Source organism: Anguilla anguilla, chromosome 1 (genome assembly GCF_013347855.1).
Source record: "Anguilla anguilla isolate fAngAng1 chromosome 1, fAngAng1.pri, whole genome shotgun sequence".
Classification (NCBI taxonomy): Eukaryota; Metazoa; Chordata; class Actinopteri; order Anguilliformes; family Anguillidae; genus Anguilla; species Anguilla anguilla.
The window spans coordinates 27,914,231-27,941,551 of NC_049201.1; the positions used below are offsets into that span (position 1 = coordinate 27,914,231).

General features: G+C 41.3%; 1 protein-coding gene across 4 annotated transcripts in view; it reads right to left on the reverse strand.

Moving 5' to 3' along the window:
- Nucleotides 1–27,321, reverse strand: part of LOC118214216 (ephrin type-A receptor 7-like) — an 84,141-nt gene that overhangs the window by 23,146 nt on the left and 33,674 nt on the right. For 3 of the 4 annotated variants that reach the window (XM_035393968.1, XM_035393947.1, XM_035393956.1), the window contains exons 5-6: nucleotides 22,660–22,995; nucleotides 235–359 (exon numbers count right to left, since the gene is read on the reverse strand). In XM_035393968.1, the coding sequence (XP_035249859.1) occupies nucleotides 235–359; nucleotides 22,660–22,995 (461 nt within the window). The remainder of the gene's footprint in view (nucleotides 1–234; nucleotides 360–22,659; nucleotides 22,996–27,321) is intronic. The other variant, XM_035393978.1, reaches the window with a different exon arrangement.

The following is a 27,321-nucleotide window of genomic DNA, read 5'->3' on the forward strand; positions in this document are numbered from 1 at the left end:
CTCTATAACACACACACACACACACACACAAACGCACACACAGCTTGTAAAAACTCCATAGCACTTGTACTCCATTACATACGTGTCCTCTAAAACACAGAATCAGTAGCACATGCACACACATACTGTAACACACACACAGTTAGACTATGTAACTCAGATAAACCAAAGGTGTTACACATGCACTTTTAATACTCAAACTCTGTAACACTCCCTGACGTGTCTCACACTCACTTTCTCATAGTACTTGATCTCATATTCGGTGACGATGCCATTTGGGTGTTCTGGCTCCTGCCAGGAGAGCTGGACACTGCGCTGCTGCACCCTCTCCTTGATCAACTCGCTGACCTGTGAGGGAGCTGTTCAAACAAAGATGCCATTCAGCACTGGGACAGATGGTCAAATCACAGGTCAGCACTGGGCAGGACCATCCAATCACAAACCAGGGCCGCGGATTGTTCTATCACATGCAATGCTGGGATGACCACCAAAGCACACATCAGGGCCACGCAGGACATCCAATCACACGTGAGCTCTGGACCGTACAATCACCAGATCCAGTCTCGGCCCCGTACTTTGATGTTTTTCTCTCCACTGACAAAAATAACACATTTCCACTGCTGAATGTTTTCATTTCATGGTGGAGCTTAAAACTGTTCAGCAAAAAAGGAAGATTACTCTCAGAGTAAAGCTGGAATTTTTAGGGAATGATGAAAGTATACTTATTTTGTTTGTAACACTACAGCATCAACAATGAAAAACAAAATGATTCTTGTTGGAAAATGAGGTCATACTGACATGAAAATCAAAGCAAATTTCACCTTAAATAATAGCCACAAGAGCAAATTACATGATGTCTCACTAATTTGCTCTATAGCATAAACATGGTCCAGGGGGTGTTTTACATTTGTACACTAATGAAGGCAGCCTGGCTCTCAACAAGGAGGTCAAGTATGTTTTTGTAATTTTACCCAGATGTATTAAAGGCCTTTAACTTTTATACAATAGTGCTTTAAATGTTCTTGTATATTTCACTTTTCATGACCAAGCAACAATATTCAGGGTAGACTTTGATTTACATTATTCTAGTATATGAATTGTGAAAACAATCTCTGTTTACCTTATTGGTAAGTCTGTTTTTTGCAGTGCAGTAACATGTTTTTGCATTCTGCTGGTGTACACTGGCCTCTGAATGCATCTGTGATGCTTGCTCTGTACAGCACACGTACACTGGAAATACCTTTGACATTTCTTACAGTATGTTGAATGACATCCAATTTGGCCTTTAAGTAATGCACACAATTTGTACATTCGAACAACAACCACATTTAACCTTTAACCCGAAAACCACACAGGAGCCAGAGGCAGGAACAATCTGTCGCCAGACAGTATTGAGTCATACATATGGCCTTCAGATATCCTGATATTCTTGGAGGTAGGAAACTAAGAAAAAAAAATTTAAAAAAAAACTCTGACAATGATAAAGGATCCAATTTTCTAGAATGTTCTGAACATGTATGTCATGTATGTGTTATGCTGGTTGACTTTTGTTTGACCACAGGTGTGGAGGTGTTGCAGATCAACCCTAACGCATGAACCACAACCTGATCCTATTAGTAAAATGACTTAATTACGCAATTCAATTGTTAGATAGATGGGCCTTTATCTGTAAGGAAAATGCTACATTCAAAGAAGAAATATTAAAGAGGAGAGGTTTTACTGGACAAGCATTGAAAACCACAATAAACAACAGATCAAAGAAAGCTCTTACAGTGGACTGCCCTCCTATATGCAGTTCTGAAACAGTACAAGGGTAGATATAAGTTAAAATAACAGGAAACATGGAAAAGCTTGGTCAATCTACCAGCATTCTCTCTTGTTGCATGTCTTACTTAATTATTGTTATTATTAAAAACATATATCTGGACATAAATATGTGGATAAGGATGTGAATCAAGTGAATCACGATACAACAGTATTCTGGGTATTAAAAAACACTTTAGTTTTCTCAAATGCAGCTGTTTCAAGGGCAGACAGATATTGTGAAGCGACTAAGAGATGTACAAGGACATCCGCAGCGAGGCTGGTATTTCCATCTTCGCTTTTCCGACACTTGTGCCGAGCGAGTGGCAAGGGGGGCCGGTCAGTCATTTAGAGGTGTGGGTTCGAGTAAAAGCACGGCGAGGTGATCTTTTAACACGTCTAAGCGGTCTGAGAATTCTGCCACCTGAAACCAGGTCTTAGGGCAGGCCTTGATAGGGGGTGAATAAAGAAAAAAAAAACCTCCATCCTTTACGGTACTGAAAAGACAGATTCCGCTGGCCCGACAGTGTTCTCTCACCTGCAGGGACTGAGTTTATGACTGACAAAGGCACCTTCAGAATGTGTTTCTCTGCACTGGAAGGATGTGGAATTATTTCTCGCCTCTGCCAAAGGAGCCAGTTGCCAATCATGCCAGATGATTTCTGCCAACCAGCTCAAGCCAAAACTCATGTCAGGAGATGTTTCATCACTTAAGCAACACAGGATGTAATAAATCACTGGCGTGACACCAGTGCCTCTGTGTAACGTGCTGAAAATTGTAATGATGACGGTAATGAAGTCCTCAGTTCAGTCTTCAGCATCCACAATCTATCTTTCCTCTTCAATATTAGAGCCCTGAATAAGGGCTGTCAAAAATGGTTTGATATTCAAATACTATTTATATTGTTTTTTTTTAAAAACAACAACATTCATGCATGAAAATTAACATTTGAATGAGAAAAAAAATGCATAGAGTGTTTATTGCAGGTCAAGATGTGTTAAACCCAAAATAAGTCTTGGGTTTTAGCGCCTCCTGTGTTGAAAATGGAAGTCGCGGGGCCATACGGGTCCTTGCTATGCGGTTATGTGACTGTCACGGGACTTCCATTTCATCCCTGTTTCCTTGGTGCGACCGGAACGAGTATTTTCTTCTGCTAGGAATATAGTGAATAAAAGAGACTGGTACTGGCCTATTCGTGGATTAATGTTTTTGGCAAATAACCTGCAAGCCTGACATTGACATAAAATAACTAACCAGTTAAATTACTTTTTACCTTTTTGTATAACTATGCTTATACTGCATTATCATTGCATTATAGAGACATCTTGTAAATGTCTCTATAATGCATTATACTGTATGGGATCAATTGTAGTGTGCTCAACTGGAGTTTAAACCTCAAGACCAAAGAACGGCATTACAACTGGAACAGCTAATCCTTATTTCACAGCTTGGGATAGCTGTTCCAGTTGTAATGCAATTCTGCGGTCCAGGGGTTTAAACCTGAAGTTTAAACTCCAGCAAAGCACGCCGCAATTGACACATTATAATAATAGTAATGTACAGCAATAGCTTGTCACAATCTTGAAGCACTTTACAGTGAAAGGGGAAAGCTCACTTCAACCACAACCCATATGTAGCCACTCACTTGAGTGATGCCCTGCAGCCTGTTCATACCAAAAACGCCACACATCAGCTGAGGCTTAGGCAGCCTCTCTACATTTATCAGAAGGGATACCAGACACTTTTAGAGAAGCAGAAAAAAGCTCAACACACCTGAAGGACTTACAGAAGGGATCTGTGTTGTTTGGGCCCGACTTCAAAGTGTCTGCTTCGTAACGCATTCGAAAAAAGCCAACCTGAACGGCGTCCCCCGCAGACCTGAATCCGGTTGAAGCCTGTATCTGAACGCATTACAGACGCGCGCTCCTGCACCTTTGTTCACTCGGCTGGTTAGCGGTGCCGCCGCTGCAGAAGCAGCAGCAGTGTGACAGTTAATTACACAGGCTCATTTGTCTGCTTCTATGCTCGAGCTGCGGCGGACGCAGAGACCGGTATCTTACGGCAACCGGCACTGTAATCGCTCATTACGGCCCCAGAGAGCTCATTTCCAATATCAGGGAACCTATTTCAACTCCACTTATAATGTAGCACCTTTACACGAGACACGAAAAAACCGAAGAGACCTTCTTTGACTGAAATTACAGATATAGCCTCATTAACACAAATCCACAACATGGGCACATTAATAAAAGGGGTAGGCATCCCTGGCACTGGGGTGCCAGAGATGGTACTGATTTGGTGCCATTTGAACTACACTGTACCATTTGATCGATTATTAAGAGTCTGGAAAGTCAGGAATGAATGAAAAAGTTAGAAAAATGAAACACTGAGCACCCCCAGTGCATGTTCACCTGCCTTAATTGACCCTTTCTTAGCCTTTTGATTGGCTAGTAGGCCACCAATCAGATTGCTCTTTTGCATAACAACTGTTGGTAACTACAATTGACTCCATCAAGCTTTCTCTTCAAAGAATAGCATGCACTGACTTACCAAGCATTAGGTACATCATACATTTGTCAAATGAAAAAATTATGAAATGGTGTATGAGGGGCACTTGAAGAGGGACTCAGGGTGTGGTGGCAGTCAATTCCTAAACCACAGCCTTACTTAGGAAAAGGCAAGCTGATCACACTCTGCAAACAGTCACACCTTAATTTCAACACTGTGACCATTCGTGAGCAACATAAGACTGACACTAGACATAGAGAACTAACCAGGAATAAGAGAAACAACAACGGTAATAATAATATAAAGTGACTGTGGTGTGGGGATGGCTGGTTTAAGCAGCCACACCTGCCCTGGGTCAAGCTAATTAGACCTGGCCAATTGGATAATTGGTTAAGAATTAGATAATTGGCCAGGCTAATTGGACCCAGGAACAGGAGTGGCTGCACCTGTGCGTAGTGAGGTAATCACTGCGCACAGGTTAAATCTGCCATCCCCAACCACACCAGGGAGCTCTCTGTCATGACAGGGTTTTTACATCTGCTCATTTGGCGTTACCATCTTGCCAAACCCTTGTGAATAAATGTGGACTGTTTTAACATCATCTCCCTGTGTCTCTGTGCTGGAGGGCCCCAAGAAAAGCCACTTCGGTGGCCTGTGGCAGGCGTGTTTGCCACAGTGACCTTGATGCACCATAAAGTTGTCTAATGAAGGTAAAATCTATTCATATTTTTTTAGTTTAATTTGATTGCTTATATTAAAATACAGGTTGAAATATGCCTTACGGCTTATGCATTGTTTCCAGTAGAAAGCTTCTTGTGGTGAAAGCTCGATGGAGTTAGAAACAGTAACAAAGGTTGAAATAAAAGCATAAAAATCAATCAAAGTGTGTAGTTTGGGGTTTGGAGCAACAGCTGCAAACATTGCTTGTTCTCCAGTAACATGGGCTGTATGGGAACTTGTGAACTAACAAGAAAAGAAAAACACAAAAACATTAAGGCAGAGAACTCCGGGAAGTGTAAAAGTTTCTTTGCCCTGAGCTCCTTCATCATCGCTCGGGGTTTCCCGACTCCGGTGGGCCGGAACGTTCTTCCACGACGATCACCTCCAGAGACGAGGCGCGGAAAGGAAAAGCAAAGGACTGGAAGGAAAAGAAATTCGCTTTCTTTTCTGCCGCTGGTTTCCGAGGACTCAGTGGTTCGGAAAATAAAACCACGGGTGACGGACGGCCCCCCCGACGCTCTGATCGATGCCGGGAGTCGACGTGACGGAAGTTTGATCGATGCCAGGGAGAAACCCCGGGGGTCGGCGCGGCGTAGGTCATCTGCATGTAGGGCGGCGGGGTGTCGAGGTGGTTAAGGAGACGGTAGCCGGAGGGGTTGCAGGTTTAATTCATGCCCTCAGCTGGGAAATGAACCAGCACACTTCTGGGTATAAGACCATTTGCCGCAACATTGTGCCAGACTGGCTTTCCCACTCCGCTTCTCCCTGCCCTTCAAGTCTTGGATTCAGTCAGCGATTGTCCTTATCTCTGACTTAAGAACAAATTCTTTTAAGCATTACTTTAATTTTGTGCACAGGCAGCTTGGAGTGTTAACTCAACTGAACAAAAATGTTGATTGAATCCAGACATTCCTGGAGTGGGTTCCTAGCTTCAAGGTTCTCTCTGGTTCATCAATGTTTATCAAACACCAGTGTGGCCAATGTAGATCGCATGCTTTGCATAACTGAACTTGTACTGCAAACTGACAGCGACATTCATTCCAACCTGTGGCTGCAACCGTGCCGGGAGCTCAGTCTAACTCTCCAAATGGTGCTCCGTTGTGTAACGGAGGCAGAAATCATCGGTCAGCACTGTTGTGTAATTACCCCAGCTGCAGGGTCTCAGTTTTGTCTGTCCCTGTGACCATAATTATGAAAAAGGACCAACAGGCTGTTAATTGTGTCTCAAAAGAGGCATATGATATGTTACGCTGTACGAATGGTAATTCAGTGTGTCCTACTGCCAACAAGCCACAACTGTGTTGGCGGAGGAAAATACTTTATCTATGTATGTTAATGTTTTGAGTAATTTCACACAGGGTTTTTTATGCCCCAATAATAATAATAATAATAATAATATTCACCCTTCCTGATAACGCTGTCGGTGTTTTTATATTAAACTCAAGTTTTATTTTAAAAGCAAGTCAACTCATAGCAAACTGGTAACATCATTTGACGATTTTAATTGAGAGTCTGAGAGGAAGTTTGAGAAGGTGACACATTCAAAGGAAAGAGCTGAAGGAGTTTTGAAAGAGAATGTAAATAGAAGAGGAACTTTTTGTTAACTTTTCTCCTGCTTTGCCTTATTAACACTGTAAGTGTTGACAGTCTGGCAAGTTCATTTTGGCGATTTCTGTACTTGGGAAACCATTAGTGGAATGCAAGTTCGTTAAGAACACTTGAACTTAATCATGACTCAGATTTAAGCACGACAGGCAGGAGTAGCCTATGAGACGGAGGCTGTTTATAGAGTTTTGAGAACGACTGACCTTTTATAGTTCTGAGAATGTCTGACTTGTAACAATGTCAGTAGAAAGGAGAAATGTCCACTGCATAAAGTGTGGGTAGATTTTACCAGGTGTAGCAGAGAGCACTGCTTCACTGGCTTCAGCAGCCATATGTCAGAATGAGAATTTTTTTTCACAAACATTTTGGGGAGACCAAATGTGTTTTACATCACCGCAGCAAATGCATGGAACAAGGGTTTGTGTCTCTTGGATCATGTTCCGCAAACAGAACGCTGATGCATGCAGCACAACCTGTTTCCGTTAGCCCGGCACACGATATCGGCTCTGCCTAGTGCAAATGAAATCACTCGAGTGGGCGAGTCGCACCACATCTGCAACGACGTGGACACGGTTCGCCGCGGTAAAGCAATCACCAGAGAAGAAAGACAACGACGCAGCTGGATCTACTCAGCGCACGCACGATTACAACGTTTCGGGCCCAGAAAAAATAAAGAGCGAGGAGGGGAAAAAAAAAAAGCTTGAGCGCTGACAAAAAGAAAAATGAAACAAAGGAAAACACAATTTCCTTTAGAAAAAGAAACAATAATGAAATGACGCGCCGTGTCCCCCGGGCCCTGCGATGCTCTCGGGCTGATCGGCCGCGGTCGCCGCGGTTCGCGCGTTCGCTCTGGAGAGCGCTTGGCAGCACATCCCTGGCGGTCGCAGCTTCAAGTGGACGGTGAATTCCGTTCAACCAAACATTACGCACAGAGTCAATACCACCTCATAACAAATGTTCTCGGACACTAAGGGAAGACGCAAGGTCCAATGCATGCCTCTTCTATTTTTTATTAATTTACAGGGCAGGGCATTTTGCTGAGGCAGTTGTAATGCCTTGTATATCCTACGAGCACTACACGTTGTCATTAATGATGCCCCTCTCCCCCTGTTGGCAGTAGATCTCCTGTACTACCATGTGTCCTGTGTGGAAAATAGACACTGGATCATGGACGAGCAGATTGGAAAAAAATGGACACTGGATGTTGTGCTTCAGCTGCACTATTCCTCACCCAGCTGAGTGTGGCTGAGAGATGACTCAGAGAAGACAGTTAAAAAAAATGTAAAACATCCAACGGGAACATGCTGTCTGGTGTCACTACTCAGAAGAGAGTTCCTTACAAATGTAGCCAGATTACTAATGAAGTATGAATTTAGCACAACTGCCACGGCTGAAAGACATAACACATTTACATAATGGAAAACTGCTCAGCCACCTAACAACCACATCATTCAGCAACCCATTGAACAGACACTGCCCTTAATTACATAACTTAGATAATGAGCATAATTCAATAATTGGCATGGTGATTATTCAGTGTATTACTGTAAGTTGTCAACTTCCATCTTCACTATGAAGTGTATATATATATATATATATGAATGAATGTGTGTGTGAACAGTGAGCTCAATATTGTTTGGTAAAAAACATTTTTTTTTTATTTGGCTCTGTACTCCACAATTTTAGATTTTTAATCAAACAATTCACATGTGGTTAAAGTGCATATTCCTCAGCTTTTATTAAAAGGTATTTTTATACATTTTGGTTTCAAAAAAATTACAGCACTTTTTATACATAGACCCCCAATTTCAGGGCACCATACTGTTTGGGACAAATGGCTTCACATGTGTTTCTGATTTAGGTATGAGAGAGCTTTTGGTACCCAGTCTTGATTCTAGGCAGTTGGAGCCTGATATTGGCACTTGTCAACAAGAGGACCAGAGTTGTACAAATGAAAGCCAATGAAGTCATTATGAGGCTGACATATAAGAAAAACACAGTCAGAGACATATGTAAAACCTTAGGCAAATCAAAATCAACCATTGGGAACATTATTAAGAAGAAATACAGCACTGGCAAGCTCAGTAATCGCAAAGGGCCTGGTAGGCCATGGAAGACCTCTACAGTTGATGACAGAATAATTCCAACCATAATGAAGAAAAAATCCCAAACACCTGTACAACAGATCAGAAAAAAAAACTATACTTAAGGCAGACATGGATGTGCCAGTGACTGCTGTCTGAAGAATACTTCATGAACAGAACTACAGAGGCTACACTGCTAGATGCAAAACCAAAGTTCCAAAAAGAGCTTGCAGAGTTCTGGAAAAAAGGTCTTGTGGACAGATGATACCAAGAGAACTTCAGAATGATGACAATATAAAAGTGTGGAGGTCAAAAGGAACCGCCCAAGTTCCATAGCACCCCCCTCAACTGTAAAACATGGTGGTTGGGGTGCTATGGTTTGGGAATATATGGCTGCCATAGGTACTGGCTCATTTGTCTCCATTAATAATGTAACTGCTGGTAGAAGAGTGCAGAATGGATTCTGAAGTGTACAGAAGCACCTTATCGGCTGAAGTTCAAGCAAGTGCCTCCAAACTCATTGGACGGTGCTTCATCCTACAGGAAGACAATGATCACAAACACACCACTAAAGCAACAAAGGAATTTTTCAAAGACAAAAACGGGAAAATTTTCGATTTGCCAAGTCACCCAGTCTGAATCCAACGGAACATGCGTTTCATATGCTGAAGAGAAAAAAGGCAATTAGCCCTCGAAACAAGCAGGAGCTGAAGATGGCTGCAGTACAAGCCTGGCAGAGCATCACCAGAGAAGACATTGGTGATGTCCATGGGTCACATTTCATTTTCATTTACATAACATTAATATGTCCCAAACGTTATGTAGCTTATTGTGTGTGTGTGTGTGTGTGTGTGTGTTATATATATATATATATATATATGTATATATCTTACACAGTTGGCAACTAACATCAAGTGAAGCAGACAGTAACAGGCAGCAGAATGGAAAAGACAACAACATAATAAATGCTCCAGCCACTTCACTAGTAAATTAAGCTCACAAAGCTTACAAACAAAGCCATTGGACCCAGTGAACATGCCAATGAGGAACCACTGGAATGTTAACAATTGATTTCGGCAGACACAAACATGTCACATTGTATGCAACTATAATTAACTCAGGACAAAGGCTGCTTAGTCAAAGCTTTTCACCCATCGCCAGCATATTAGATTCTCATTAATTTGTTTGTGTTTAACTCCATGTCTTCTCTGTGCTATAATGTGGTTACTTGGCACAGCTGATATCATTCAGGCTGGCTGACATGGAGGTTAGAAAGCTAGAAAGCAAATGTCAGGAGATTTGCTATGAATATTTAGAATGGGTACATGTATCTAAGCCTAACCCTATGCTATATGACCTCCTGTGTTAATAGTAGAGAGCCATTTTAAAGAGAATATGAACTGGCCATTCATAAAGAATCTGATTGTCTCTATCTTCACAGTACTCACTGTTTAATACAAAAAAGAAAAAAAAATATATAAGAAAGAAGTTTGAAAATAATAGTGAAAAGAGGAATAGCATTGCACTTGAGTATTGCAATATAAAACTATTAAATAATGTAGTCCTGTCCTGACCTGGAGTTACCTTTAATATTTAGGGAATATCCTATGCATAAAATAGTCTTATGTATGAATATATGAATATTCAACTGAAAATATGAATATATAATGAATAGGAGAGAAGGAAAACATTGGTAAGTCATATACTTATGCTGTTCAAAGTAAAAGCTATTAGACCTATTAAGAGTAAAATGAACCATTCACATGTTATTGGGTTACAGAAATGCGCACAATTATTTAATAACTTTAATTAAGGTATATGGCATTCTGATATGTTGAATGATGATTTTTTTAAAATCATACACTACATGTACTATAGCTTAGGCCTGGTTAAAACAGTTAGAGTACCTCTGCTTCCTGAGTATGACATCAGCCAAAAGGCACATTGCACCACAAATTCCACACTGACTAGAGTTCCTTCTGGCTTCTGGTGCCACAAGCATAATTTCATGCCTTAAGTCAATGACCAGCTATCAACGGATTCTTCATAAGTCAGTTTACTTTAGTTTCCATGTTTTATTATTAACACATAGCATAAATAAAACACTGATAGACAAAATTTACAGAGAATCAGCGCTTCACTTGCATGGGTCCAGGTACAGATCAAATACCTTGCTGGAAGTAAATGAAACCTTTTATAAAACAGAGCAATGAAATCCGAATACAAACCTCTGTGTCTTTAAGGCATGGTAGGCTTAAAATATTGGTAATGAATATTTGCAATGAACTCAAGCAGAGTTGACCTTGTCCTTCCAATTTTACACAATCAAATGAAACTAAAGAAACAAAATCAATTCATTAACTCCTTAATTCTTTCAATAGATTACATGGATGGTAGAAAGTCATCTTGAATCTTGAAACAGTCTATTTTCCTATGGATTGAAATTTTCCTGTGCTATGGAGAAACTTTAACTAAACTTAGAATGCTTGAAACCAACCAAAGCCAGGAAGTTCCATTGAAAAGGCACTTTAAGGTATGCATTTTAAAAGCTCTCTCAATCAATGGATCACAACCATGGATTCACAACCATCATTTGATGAAAACTCATGTTCATTGGCAGGAACATTTAACTCCTGATACAGCAAATCAGACTTTATTCCAATACGGTGCCAGATAAATCCAGATGATTTGACTTGCATATGCCCTTAAACTGGCTATGTACATTTGATCAAGGATGGTCTTATTAGGTTAAGCGACATTGTATTTGTACAAACCACAACTATGTTTCCCACTGTGCTTTTTTCATTCAAGGTTGTATGTAAAAGTGCTTTGCGTACACATACTTTGAGTGAACTCTGGAATGGCTCAAACTGCAAAGCACTTAACTGAAAAAGCACCCCAGTCTTGCAATGGACACAAGCTTACGTCATATTCAAATCCAGAGCAAAGACCCCCTCAATCCCATGCAAGAGCAGGGGTGCTATTTTTAGTCCTGCATGGAACACAAGCCTACCACACACTCAAAACCAGGGAAAAGACCCCCTCAACCCCATGCAGTTGGTTGTGCTCTGTATAAGTCAACCGTGAGACATTCACTGCACTGCCCTAGCCACAAAACCTAGGTTTCCACAATCGTCTTTAAAGATGTTTTATAAAATAGTCACTCTAATATAACACAGCTGCAAGCACAGCAATAACCAAGGGCCAGGCTCAGAAAGAGCTGCCAAAATACAGCAGTGTAAAGAACAAAATAAGCTGTCCATATGTAGTTCATTTTCCAATAAACATTTTCTAAAATAACTACAGTAAAATCTAATAATGCATCTGCATTGCATACATACCGGTAAAAAAAACCCAGTAAAAACATATTAAACAAGTTTCACAAAATTGGTCAAAACAAAAAGAACAACCAGGTTTTCATGACCCTGACAATAATTCTAAAACCAACTGTAAGTGTTTTATAAAAATACGAAATGAGTTAAAAATAAAATGTGAAAATGTGAGTACAATTTTAGAGCGATTAGACTAATTCAGAAGTGAATATTTGGATTCTGATTAAATAAAACACTGATTGAAAAAAGTATATTACTTTTAGTACATGACAACTCAATGAAATCTAAATGGAATGTCTTTTTTTATTCTTTTTTGTCCTGAGCTACCCACCTTTTCTCTCAAGGGCATTAATTATTTGAGACCATCATCCTCGCTTGGCAGACTGCTTTAGTCTTTTTATTAGAGCCACTTTGATAATAATGGCCACAGTGTTTTATCATGCTTTGGTTAAATAGCACCTGATGTATATCCACTCGGGGTGCGCTGGGTATGTCCTACTAAACGCTTTCCCTGGGTTGAGTGCAAATCTGGACCTGTGCTTCTGCAGGTAAGTCAGTGGTTAAAGAGCAGCCAGCATCAGTCATCACAGCTTCACTGAGAAATGGTTACACCATGCTGCATAAAACTAGCGTCAGAATGTCACAGGCCGCAAAACAAACTCACACACAGCACATATACAGAACTTATTAAAAGATTAGAGTGTGGAGCAGCTTGGTGGCTTCCAGTGCGGAAGTGCTCCAGGTATTGAATCTTAAGTCTGGTACTGAATTTTGACCATCCATACAATGAGCGTTAAGTTCGCCCATAGAAGTTTTTTGGCAGGTTTAGACAAAAAAAATAAAATAATTGGGGTTAAAAATATTTTCAACTAAATACTAGCTGGATGGACACCAATTGCTTAAGGGTCCATCAGTTAAATCGTCCTAAAGTTAAAACCAGAACAAAATGCTGATAAATATTCCTAAAAATGAGGAGCCAATTGGGACCCACCGAAAGGAAAAAAAGTGAAGTTGCCCAGAACCAGACGTGCCTCTGCCTGCCATGCTGGAAACTCCAAATACCACCTCCATGCCTCGCAGGAGCGATGATCATCCCTCCGTTTTCCACGGCAAACCCTCGAAGGAGGCAGGACCAGATGGTGGTCACATGTTCTTCGTGCTTTAATTAAAAGGTATTTGCTCAGATCCGACGGGAGACCGGGAAGGTGGGGCGCGCTTGTGAAACAGGTGCGGGGGATGAGAGCGAGTTTAGGCTGTCAGCTGCAGGGTTTTAAAGGCTACCGAGGGATGCTCGCTGAAAGATCACCATCCGTTTGCCCCGAATGTACCGCTCAACAGATCGCAATCCAGCTTGAACTTAACCCAGAGATTCTGAATGTCACTGATATGACGTTTGTAATTTAAGCTCTCTGCTTCTCCCCGTTACCAATGAATGGCAGCCAAAAACGGAACAACCGATCTCTTGGCTTGTGCTAACTTCTGCATCTCTCCTCCCCATCTCCTCTTAATATTCAAGTTCTCAGTTTGGTGGGTTTTAAAAGAGCTACATGTGCAGTGCATTGAACCTTGCCAAACAGTCCGAGTCAAATACAATGAGTCAACCAACTAGCATCTAGACCATCTCCAAATGAACACCATCTATGCAGCTTCTTCATTTCATTATAGTACTTGAATTTTACAATGAATGCATTCTGCCATGGTATGTGCCACATTGAAGTCTATGTGAAAAGGAATACCTGGGAACTTTTGTTTAACAAGATGCACATGATAAAAATCATAATAATGTCCTAGTCAGCTAGAAAACTTTTTTACGTTTTCAACCAACGGTAGTCAGATTTTCACTTAAACGGCAAGATGGCATTTTGCCGACTTCATCACAAAAATGCTCACCGGACAGCTAAAATGATTTTTTTCATAGATTCATGAGATACAGACATTATAATGTAGACATGCATCCAAGTAATAGACACTGCACTGCAGCCTGTAGTGGAGTTTGATAAAGTGAGCACATTTTAACTTTTAGTTATTTATTTATTTATTTATTGAGGTGGGGTCCTCAGCCAGAGGGCAATAATTTTAGGGAGCCTTGAGGTGAAAGTTTTGGAGCCCCAGACATAAACTGACCATAAGCCTTTAAATTCTGTAAAGACTGTTAAAATGTATTTTCATTCACCAGGGTAGGAAAAGAGTCATAAAACACATTCTTATGCTCACTGCCAGTGACACAGCACTGAGAAGTCAGTGACAGGGATGCTGCCAATTCTTCGATTATGCCTTTCTCACCGTTTCAGCAGTTCAAAATAGTTTTGCAGCACAAAAAAAAACATTTTTTTTTCTGAGTCAAGCAATGGATTAACTGACATTATTGCTGCCTGCTTTATTGCTGAACAGCATTTCTTTTTAGCTTGCATGGTTTTTCCTTCATCTTCATTTCAAGCCATACTTCATTTCAGATGTTATCCATCCCTGTATAACATTGTGCGTAATTTGTATAATACCAGGTCCTAGTATCTCGCAAGCAGATATCAAGCGCTTTGAACATCTGACTGAATTTTCTGTGTTCTAGGAACTGACAGCTTTTTTTTTAACCTGACAGCTTGGCAAAATTGTTTCGGGTGGCAGAGTTATGAGAATCCCTTTGCACCTAAAGCGCGGCCGAAGAAATATTATTCCCTTTTACGGCACCAGGGAAGGAGACCTTGAGTCCACAGCTGTGTTCAGGAGCGGGGGAGAAATTGGTAAATTCCAGGGTCTGCATCCAGGCCGGGCGTTCAAAGCACACATTAAAGTGGACTGCCATTAAGGTCAGCTATTGACTGTGGTCCCATTTATTTGGCCAGCGAGAAATGAAAAGTCACGTCGTCGTCCCCCCCCTCCCCCCCCTCCCCTCCCCCCCCCCCCCCCCCCCCGGGATGTTCCCGCACCGGGAATGCCACACGCCCCTGTGAGTGAGCGGCGTGGCAGATTAAACACAGCGTGTGTGGCAGGAGCACTGGCCATCTTGGAAAGAGCGCCGCACGTCACATTAACGCGCAGTCTGCTTTAATCTGTGCTGAAACGCTGCACTCGCAAGGTGAATCTGCACAAACAAGGATGGAGGATGCATCTGGGGGACACGCAAACAACTGCAAAGGTTATTACAAGGAAAGAGAGCGTGGCAATTCAGTGGTTGTGTCGATTTGTTTCATTTTGAGCGCTTGAGATAGCTGCTCTTGTTATGCCTTTTTTTTTACAGAAAGACAATAAAAAATAGACTCACAGTCCTTATTGCAACAAGGCTGTATTCCTTCTGAAGCATTCTATTATTTGGACACAGACACAACAGTTTGGCAAGCTCCCCAAAGCACTTTTTCTTTATCATTAAGGCTGGTGTGTTTGCAAATTAGTCGTTAGTTCCACTTCTTTCCTTCATAATATTTACAGATATCCTCAGGAAGAGACTGCATTTCAGAGAAAGTTTCACTTGTTGTGCCACAGCAAAATCACTGAATGGCCAGAATGTTAAATAAAAAAAAAAAAATTCTGCTTCACAGAAATCTAAATAATTAAACGCAGCACCCAACTCTTTCTTTTGAAAGCCAACATGGAGCAAGAGATGAAACTGAATAATCATTTTTAACTTGGGCATATTTTTTGTGTTGTGTTTTTTGTAGTTTGGCCTTTTGAACCCAGGGTCAATACTGCTCAGCCGACAGCCGGAAGTAATATTCAAGTGACCATATTTGTCCCTTGTTTCAGACAAGCACTCCAGAATCATATCAGAAATAGGGGTGCAAAACAAGGATAGGATAGATCTGTGTGTCTCTGTTGCTCCCACGCACTCACAAAATACTGTGGACTAGCTTGAGGTCCAGCTTACACCATAGGGCGGTGTTATAATACCTAAAATTGAAGTAGCTAGCTAAGTTTTACATTAACCTAGCAGTGTTACAACCTATCAGACCACAAAACAGAATTTATTTCCATCCCCAAACCCCAATGATGTGCCAGCTGCATCGGCCAGACCAGCCACACTCTGTTTTAGCCTCCTGAATTCCAGTCCTACACACATAAAAACTGGACGATCACCCATCACCATGCACCAGCCGAGGAAACCAGCTAGCTAACAGAGTTGTACAGACTGAGAAGTAACGGTTATAATAATGCACAGAATCAGCTGAACCTGAATCAGCCCACATATATATTTTCTGTTAAAAGTTAACTAAGACCATCCATAAATTAAAGAAAAGCACTCTTAGATGTTACCATATTGAAATACATATGCAGGCCTACTGATGCTTGTCCATCGCATGATGTACAGTTTTTCAAAAGTATTTACAGTTACACTCCTACTGGTTTGAAGGTGTCATCATATACACCTAAGGGATGACATAACCATGCCAACTGATGCAATTTACAATATGTATATACAAAAATTAGATGATATTTAATTCCCCTGGTTACAGTTATTTCTCAATAAGAAAATAAAACCAATACAAACTAGAAATACCACCTCGTGGTTGTATGCCTCCACCAACCAGCAGCTAGTTTGGATATAAAATGTCATCACTTCATCATTTTGTCCTATGAGACATTTGTGTGAAACTTTGTCATAATTAGCGTATTAATTCTTGAGTTATGGCCAAACACGTGTTTTGTGAGGTCACAGTGACCGTGACCTTTGACCACCAAAATCTAGTCAGTTCATCCTTCAGTCCAAGTAGATGTGTGTGCCAAATTTGAAGAAATTCCCTGAAGGCGTTCCTGAGATATCGCGTTCATGAGAATGGGACGGATGTGAGCTCACAGTGACCTTGACCTTTGACCACCAAAATCTAATCAGTTGATCCATGAGTCCAAGTGGATGTTTGTGCCAAATTTGAAGAAATTCCCTCAAGGCGTTCCTGAGATATCGTGTTCACGAGAATCAGGATGGACGAACGGAAGGAAGGACGGACGGACAACCCGAAAAACAAAATGCCTCCGGCCATGGCTGTGCTGTCGTGGAGGCATAAAAACTATAGAAACTTTTTGTGGCCAACTTATCAGAATTATGTTTCAGAATTAGCCTGTGTATGACGTAAATTAGTGCACTGTCCAAAAATCAGAAACTAAAATGAAAAAAATTAATTAATCCTTGTTTGACGATATCTAAAAATTAATTGCATACAACAAGAGAGGTCCAGTAGTCTGTAAATGTATTACACATTACCTGTTAATGTAAGAGTCGGAGCTTCACCAGGCTGTCAATCTCTATTAGAAATTGATATTAACATTTAAATGAGGCAGTTGGATAATCTGGCAGGTCACTTAAGCAGGGGGAGGTTATGTGGGAGTTTACTGTATATGGAATTTACATTCATTATCTAATTACATATTGGAAAATTGAAAATTAAAAATGTCGGACCAATTCACATTATTAGCGTACATTAAATTGTATCCTGTAATTGTTTTATTATAATACAAGGATTGAGTGGAGAGACAAATTATAGACTAAATTAAGCCGTTCCCATCACATTACAATTTGAAAGTCAGCAGTGAGAAGAAGTGTTTTATGCCCTATAAGAAGAAGAGACTGATGATATATGGTTCTGATCAATAGGTCTATGCAGCAACAAAGCAATCTCACGAGTAACTATCAAGTGCATGTAGTTGCATGTAACAGTAAATGGACCAGGTTAATATTAGCTAGCAAGAAAACACTTTCCACTGGTTTTGTGAGATAGAAGTTCAATATCTTGTAAGCTGACTAGCAATAGCCTCCCTCCAGAAACTATGAACAATGAACATAATACACAAAATTATGATACAACTAGCTAATGCTACTATTGATAGAGCACTTTTCTCATGGCTCTCTGTCTCCCCAGTAGGATCTGATATTGTACTTTTTTTTGTCTGTGTGCATTATCTATATAATACCCATCTATTCTGGTATTATATAGAATAGCAAGGAATTATCAGCACTAAACTGAGAGATATTTTTTTTTAAAAGGAGGGTCGAAAATGGGCGGTTCAACTGGTCCCCTGGTCCTCCTGCTTCATGCTTACAGATGTCATATGACTGCTGAGCAATACAATTATGTTTCAGACAGGGCTGTTATTTTATTAATCAATCTTTTATTTGCCAATGACTAATGAATGACTATAAATAATTAAGTGCTGTTGTTGTCAGTATAATTTATAAATGCCTTGCTCCAACAATGTAATTATGCACTAAGAAAATTTAATTTGAGCAAAGTAGTTCTGACATGTTACTCGTGTCATGTGGTCATGTATTGATCTATTGTCCAAGCAATCAAGGAACATCGGTGAAATACGGTCAAAAGGCCTCACAGCTTAAACCCTGATGACAAATACTCTAAAAACACATTCCAGAATTGTTCTGAAGCATCACAGATTCGGGGAGTGAAATGTGTAAATAATGTACATAATAAAACTTAAGTCATTGCCTTTTACTTGACATGCATTAAAATGCTTTATTAAGAGAGGGCTGAAATCTGTCTTTACTAGGAATATAAAGGCGCCTCAAGCAAAGCTTTTGAGAAGGCGTGATGTGGTTGTTAATAAACGAATGGGGTCGTAGGAGTACAGCACCTAACCTGAACTGTTTCACCTAATGACCAGGTGTACAACTGATTAATTTAACAGTGACATGCCTCTGAATGTGACCAGCAGCCCTGCAGGGCAACAGAAAATTGGCTATAGCATCACCCAAGGAAGGAGAGTTTCACTTGGCAAGGTTTCATTGTTTCCTCAAGCCAGCAAGAGATCATCGGTCACCACAGCACCTGCAGTCTCAATGAACCAAGTGCTGTGCTTCAACCTGCGGAGCTAATGTACTGCGGAGGGCAAAGAACCAGCAGAACATGCTTGCCCAATCCATTATTCATTTATGGAGAACATGGCGATAACATTGGCCTACAAATATGAAAGCGCATTCTAAATTTGGACAAAAATAAATAAATAAAATGTAATAATACAACTGGGGAAAACATAAGAAACAATGAGCCATGAAAGTTGACCTTTATAAGTGTGTACCATAAACAAATAGTTCCCTCTTATTATTCCACTCAGGTCTGTCATGAAAAAACTAATTTCAATCTCATGAGTTCCTGGCTAAGGAGAAATAAGAACACCGGTAATGGTGTGAACAGGCCATCAGTCCTCTTGCAAAAAACAAAGAAGAAAAACCCTGTCGCTTGGCTGCGGTTTCGTGCACTCCCATATAAATGGGCCTGGTACAGGAGGCCTGCTACCTTTGACAGACACCATGTCATGGGGGGGGGGGGGGGGGGGTTAAAACAACCCAGAAGAAAGAGACCTTCAACCAATTATAAGAAATGCTTAAACAGGAGAGGAATTGGACTTGCGTGTGGTATTACACGTTGTATAAACCAAAATTCACCAGGAAAGGGGTGGGCTTAGGTGATTCCATATCAAGTCATGATGGAAAACATTTATATAGTGCTTCCCATCTCATGATCTCCAAAAAGCTTCACAGTGAAGGGGGAAACTGACCTCAGCTGTCATTAAGGTGCAGCACTGACATTTGCAATGCACAGCATCCATTTTGTGCCATAATGCTCACCACACATTAGCTGAGGTGGAGAGGGAGGAAATTATAGGGCCAAATAAACTAAAGCCACTCCATGCAGAAAATAATTAAGTGACCTCACTGCCTTTACTCAGAGTTCTGAACAATATTTTCATTTTGCAGCGTTAACAAGAGTGGTACATATGTTTTTGAAAGGTAATACATTATAGAAAATATGGAACATTATTATTGTAATGGTCTATCTACATTGAAAGAGCTGCTGGACAGTGAGACAAAGATCACAAAGACTGGATGATTATGGATGATCACCCTCCCCCCACCCTCATATTTATAATTAAATGTGTGAATGTTTGATACATATAACGAGTCTGACAATAGTTGTGATGCAAGAATACAGTTCTGTGGGTCACCGAATGGTATGAACCAGTATGAACAAAGGACTTTGCAATGGATGCTGAGTCAAATCAGTCGGTCATCAGTTGGGTTTCAATAGTGTGTGATAACTCAATTTTCCCATTTCTGCCTCTCTTCTCTCTGATCACTAGAGAATACCATAACAGCTAAGCTTAAGAAAGGATGCATTTTCTCAATTGTTTTCTTTCCCAGAGTAAAACTAGAGACTGAGTGAGGCTTTTCCTTTCAAAGTGAAGTTTTTCATGTTTCTCATTGTGAAGTTCTTTTCTAAAAGGATTCAACAGGCTCATTCTGTCAGTCACATGGAGGGAATGCAAAGACTAAGCTGCTAACTATGGTCTCTACAGAACTGCGGTAAAAAAGTCTCTAAATGAGACAGTGGATTACTCTGAATTTTTCCTTATTGAAATTTGCATGTCTTATAGAGATCCAAACCCCAAAACAGATAATAGCCATGCTTTTCTCTGTGAGACTTCAACCATAAGCTAGGATAATCGAATCCTAGCTTATGGTTGAAGCTAGGATTCAAATCTGTATACTGGTGACAATGGTCTGACTTATTTCGCCATAATGTTTGAACTGGACAATGGAAAAGGAATATTCAAGAGAAAATATGGTCCCCTTTATTATCCCTTGGAATTACCTTGTGGGTAGGGCATGGTTACATTTCATTGCACGTTTATATACATGCCTCAGGTTTTTCACATGGAACACTGCCGGAAACGTAGCGTGCATACATCTGTATGTAAAATAACATGGTAAAAAAAAATTCAGACAGATAATAGCCACCATAAAGTTTATTTCAATAGCGGTTCTCCTCCTCCCCCTCTGCTTCTCGCATCTGAGCCAGCAGCCAATCGTTCTCTGCATTTCTGCTAGAATTTTCATGCCTACAGCGGAGGTTGCACTGCCAGCCCCCGCAGCCTATTCCAATTCTGTGTTCTCCACGGTCAATTTTCTGCCTCAAAGATATGTATGCTCTCCCGAATAAATATTAATGGCTGCCCTGGAAGTTAATCCTAAACATTAGCATCTGGAAAGAGACGGGGCCATGTTTACAAGCGCTCTGTGACAGCTAAGGGCTACGGAGGCCTTCCAGGCTACCGGATGTGGAGGCTGCTTTCGCGTGAAAATGTGGCCCTGATTGATATTCTCTTTGTGCGGCTTTTCATCTCACTCTTCCATAGCACTGCAAGCTTCACAAAGGCACATTTACACGTCCAAAAGTGAGCGGAAAAAGAGAAATATATGCAGAGCAGGAGTTATTAGTGCTCGTTAAACTGCAGAACTGAGATGGCAATTATGTTACAGGGAACAATAACCATCCGACATCATGGAGGGAACTGAAGCAGTTTTTTTTGCACTTTGTTTCACATCACCCTTGCCAACTGCAGTTAGGAAAATTTGGGATTGAGGGGGAGATTTGCTGGATTGCCATCTGCACTGACTCCAGGTATGCTTCCCTTCTCTTTTCTCTGGATAATCAAAGACCCTGCTGCCATAACATAGGAAAAAGTAGTAGAACCTAAGTCCATTTTGCCCTTCTTAAGAGCAAGGTTCTACCTTAAGCCAAGGCTAATGAATTCTGGACAAGCAGGTAAGTTCCGTTAATAATGTGGTTGTTCTAACGAGCACACACGGGGGTCTTATGACAGGCGCATGGCGAAAACCGTATGATGAGAATTTATGATTCTGTGACCTGTTGAGCGATGAAAGATGGCATGGGGGAGGTGGATGACAGGCTGATTATAAAGGGGTGGAGAAAAAAGAGGTGAAGATAGAGAAAGGGAATGAGTGACTGAAGGATTATGGAGGGATCAGAAGAGGCCACACACTCCTAGTCTACTCACATCTATGTATGTATAAAAAAGGCATGTTTCAGTCTCAAAGGATCTTTATCAGGATGACCTGTCGGCATGTTATAACAAAGAGGCCACAAGCCGTACAACTCCCGCTTATGGGAGCTTACTGCATACCCATTCATCATCTCAGATTAGACATTCTGATCCGAGGAAAAATAAATCAATCAGGGTTACGGGAGGGGGGGAAAAAAACTAATTACAGACAGGGCTACTCAAACCAGTGTCTGTGTGGCAACTTAGCCGTGGTCCTGGAGGCTCACAGTGCCTGCAGGGCTATTTAACCCAGAATTTGGAAGGGTTTCAGTGACCGCAGGGCTATTCACTTGTATTGGATGGTGGGTACATACAACACTCGTAGTGCCTGCAGGCTTTTGTTCCAGCATGTTTAACACAAGCCAACTGATAACTGATCACTGCTTTGATCAACTAATCACTAATAATAATCACCAATAACCCCACCCCCCACAGACACACACAGTTCTAAGAGTGTGAGCATCTGAAAGAAATCACCACTGAGACATTCAAGGACACACGTGACGCACAGTATTCCTCAGCTGTACCAAATTGCCTGTGTTTCAAAAGCCTGGGCTGGATTCCATCACTGACCAATGTTTTCAGAACAAAATAAAAATATTCACTGTTATCAAGTTTATAAATCAGTTCAGCATGTTAGTTTTGGTGATCGCTGAGCTTGACAAACTGGCTTTATGAAACATTAATGCACTGTATTAATATGGTAAAGTTATGGACAAATACGGATTGAATCCAGACTCCTGACCACGTCCCACAGCCTTACCTGCTTGTGTGATGGCCACCCTGACTGCCGCAAAAAGCCGCTGTGTCCGGCTGAGGTCAGAGACGCCGTTGACTGCCTCCACCTCAAAGGTGTAGTTGGTGTTGGCCAGGAGGTCCAGCACCGTCACACTGGTGTCCAGCAGCCCGGCTTGCTGTGGGGCAAAGCTAACCCCACCGCCGCAGGGCAAGCAGTCCTCCTTGGTGCCGCCGCATTGCCGGCAGACCACCCGGTACGTGACATCGCGCCGGCCGCCCATGTCCGCCGGGGGGCCCCATGCCAGGTAGACCGTGGTCTGGTTGACTGTGTAGACCAGGTTCTGAGGAGCAGAAGGCGGTCCTGTTACAAATAAATGGACAGACAAACAAAGTGTTAGTAAGAATCCTTTCAACGATCTACTCAGTAAAGCAAGGCAGGCAGAAAGTAATCTTCTCTAACACCTGCAAGATTCTTTCTTTGTTTTTTTTTTTTGGAACTTTGATGGACAAGCAATTCTTAGGCCAAGGAAAGGGTTGGTCCACAATCACTTGAGCATTTATATTGTCGTTTAGGCTGAAATCAGCAAACAAAACACCAGAAAATGAAGCAAAGCTAGGAGACGCCACAGCAGACAACTGTGCTCATAAGAGACCGCTGACGATAATGGCATTTTTACCTTTAGTACTGAGCGAAAATAAAGCCTTAGTCCTCCAAATCCTTTAAACCTTGTGGAAATCCCCCACTAGTATGGGCTCCCTTGTAACATGCGGTTCAGAAAAGTGAGACGTTCTGTTGAATTTTTTTGGTTGCTTTTTTTTTTTTTTTTTTACTTTCCTGTATAGCAGTCCCTGTCCCTTTTCTGTCTGCTACCTAAAACAATGGTGTTCTCACCCAACCTTACCTGCAGCTCAGGGAAGCCACTCATTCTGATCTTCTGCAGCCTGCACACTGATCCTGTAAGCTCTGGGGCGAACTATTCTCTCTGCCTCGCTAACATTGACACCCCCCCCCCCCCCCTTCTCTGTTTCTCTCTCTATCTCTCCTTGTCAGCCTCTCCAACTTCCTTACATGGATCCACATCCTGTCACCCTCGGCAACAAGGTGTCTCCACGGCGTGCAGGAGCCCCAGCCGTTCCTCTGTCATGACAACGCGTTCCGTGCACCCGTGTCCTTTTGGCATGCGGCGGCAAGGCCCCGCTGTCATTCGGGTGCTTCCACGCATTTGGGGTTTGCCTGCAGTTCTGCCAGCGAGGTGCAAACGCGCAAGCGTACCTCTGTCTGGCAGCAAACCTTCTGAAGGTTACATTCCCACTTACTGCAAATAACTCGTTTGGTTCCAGATCTGAAATATTAAGCTGAAATATTAAGATGATGTTGAACCTCATTGTTAAAATTTGCACTTTTGCACACCGAACCTTCGCTGAATGATTCAATAGCTGCCGCTTGATTACAAATACCTTCAGTCAGAGCCCTGGGAATGTCACCTCATTTCAGCTCTGTATAAAGCAGTGCATTTCAGTGCATGAACTGTTCCAACACGTACATTAGCAAGACTGCAGGCCAGATCAGGGGATTGTGTTAAAAGAAATGGTTTACACTAATCCATTAGCTGTTATGGGGCTGAAGAGGCTTTGTAATGCATATTTAAAGGAATGCCGTACACTCTATCTTTTCTATGTCTTTTTCTAACCTTGCTTAGGTTTCACATTATGGAATAATAGTAGAAAAGTCTGTTGTAAACGGCTGACGCCACCACGATCAATTTACCAGAAACCTGTGGAAAAGGGTCCACTCGCCAGGGCCATCTAAGCAAGGCACCTACAGTTGGTGAGGTAACAAGATAAAGTAGAAGAAGGCAGCCTGTCTATGAACTTGCTGTTTTGTGCTTCAAAATTGAGATTTGAGATTTTACATTAGTAGGGATCATCAGTGAGGGGGATACTGTCCTGACATTCATTTTTAACATTTATTTTTAACTTTTAACTGAAAACATACACTGTGATATATTTGCAGAGTGGGATTTTTTGTCTTTGCTAGTGGAATGAAGAATAGTTTATTTATTATCTGACTTGAGCTGTAATTTAGTCACATACCACATGATCTACTCATTTTCAATCCATGGAGGGGGACCATAACATGTGATGTCATATATATTTAATATCAGCTGCATGTCAGAATGCTTAATCAGTTAAACAGCCGTGGCAAAATAACTTGGGGCTCCATCTTGGACTTGGCGCAATGTGGCGGTAACCCAATAGAACTTCTAATAGAAAGTTTGGAGCACTGAAAATTCACTTCAGATGTTTGCATAAGTCAGGTAGAACATTACAATACAGCCATCAAATGGCCTGGATATTCTTTGTGGCTGGTTGTATGTTGCAAAACATTTCCAAAAGTCATGGATGTCTTAGACATAAATGAGGACACATTACCGGAGTTTAGAAGGCATTACGGTTCATTAAATGGCTGCATGCCCAATTAATGAACTATAATACACCAGCAGCACCACCAAGGAGGCATCAGCTGGCAGAAGAGAATGGTTTATTTGATTAAATAAAGTCCAAAACTTTGTCCAGTGGATATTTTGGATTTAAATCACCTTAGTGCATTGCAATGTTTTTAAAATATGGTCCTGCTTCACTGTGCGTGACAACTTTTTAACATTTAAATACGATTCGAAAACCAAGATTAATTGAAATTTTATCATTATAACACAGCTTTAAACCCTATTCTTCATTCTTCACATTTTTTAAATTAGTGATCAGATTTCTATAATTTAAGCAATTAAAACCCTGCTGATTTCACCTGTTACTCCATAATTGAACTAAAGCTTAGTAGAGTACTAAAAGTCTAATTAAGAAAATTAACCTTTAAAAAAAATCTGAAACAAAAACAAATTTGTACCAAATTACACAATTAATGCATTATAATGGAGAATTTAATGGACTCGAGGAGGTCTTTTTCAGAGGTAAATCTATCTTTTAGAAGTCGTGCTAAATCCGCTGTTATATTAGCATTTCGCCCAGGGGCAAACGCAGGTGGCTTTAGGGTGCTTTCACGCCTACCTTGTTAGGTGCAGATCAATCAAACTTTTGGCTCGTTTTGACAGGTGTCCACCCGACAGGCACACCAAATAAGCGAACAATGGTTTGATGAAAAATATGGGTCTCTGTACTCTTCCAAGTGAACCCTGGCACGGTTCGTTGCTGGACAGAACACAGTTCTACAATGGTCCGAACCAAAAATGTTATCCGGACCAATTACAGGAAATGTTTGTAGTGAAGGTGAATACTGTAACCAGGAGGAAAACATACAAAGCAACATTTTATCTGTGAAAAACTGGAGCAACGAGTCACGCTAACGGGTGTAACCTACTTGAAAGAATAGGCGATTATGTGCCTTCTAGAAATATGGGCTGATGATCACATTCAGAGAAAGCAAGAGGAGATTCGACAGAACATGGAACCGGCAAACTGCATTAAAACCTCATTAAATTGACACGTGCATCAGAATTACAATGGTGCCCACCCCTTATTGGCTTTTTGGGCGTATCATTGCTAATAAACAAAAGACGCTTAACAGTATGCAAGTATATGCAATGTCATGAGTGTCACTGGACTGATTGTCTTTGGAACATTCACTTCATTATTCTGAATGAAGGCAACATCAGAGCTTGCCTTCTTAGCAAAGTCTGGACAGACGCTCATATTGTTGGTGTTCTACCAATATGAGCTGCTTGTGACAATGATAGCAGATTAAAAGCAATAAAATAGCGATACAACATACTCGAGAGTCCATCATTTTTCCTGCATGACTGAAAACTTGAACCCCCACCAAATTTACAAATTAGAGTGCTTGAATCGTTGCAATGTGAAACTATCTAGATTAAATAAAAATATACAATGTAATAATTAACCAAACTCCGGTGCAGACTTTTGTAAACAAACTAGGTGAAGAAACAACCTTAAAGGGAATGGAAGATGACACTCTGAGTGGTTTATCACAAGCTATGCCAAAGACACACATATTAATTCATTAAGCCACTAAGTCCAGCCCTTTTGAACCTTACGTCTTACTCTGGGCTTGAACTATCTGCCGTGAAACTAGAGTGGGTCTGGCCATGCCTTACAGTAAATGCACTTGCATGTTTTGCTTTAGACCATGCGCTAATACCATTAAAATAGAGCCCTTATACTTTTAATCCATCCATCCATCATCTATACCCGCTTATCCTGAGCAGGGTCACGAGGGGTGCTGGAATCTATCCCAGCATGCATTGGGCATGAGGCAGGAATACACCCTGGACAGGTCACCAATCTATCGCAGGGCACACACACCATTCACTCACCATTCACTCACACCTATGGGCAATTTAGAGTCTCCAATTAGCCTACCTGCATGTCTTTGGACTGTGGGAGGAAACAGGAGTACCCGGAGGAAACCCATGTGGACATGAGGAGAACATGCAAACTCCACACACAAAGGCCCCAAGCCGAGATTCGAACCCACAACCTTCTTGCTGTGAAGCCGTGCCGCCCGCCACTTTTAATTCAGTGAAAATATAGTTCTAATGTTTCCAGTGTCCTGTTTCCTGTGATATCTGGCACTCATCAACAAACCCTCACCACTCTCCCGAATATGGAATTCTACAATGGCATTCCTAATCCAAGCTTTTGTGATATGTCT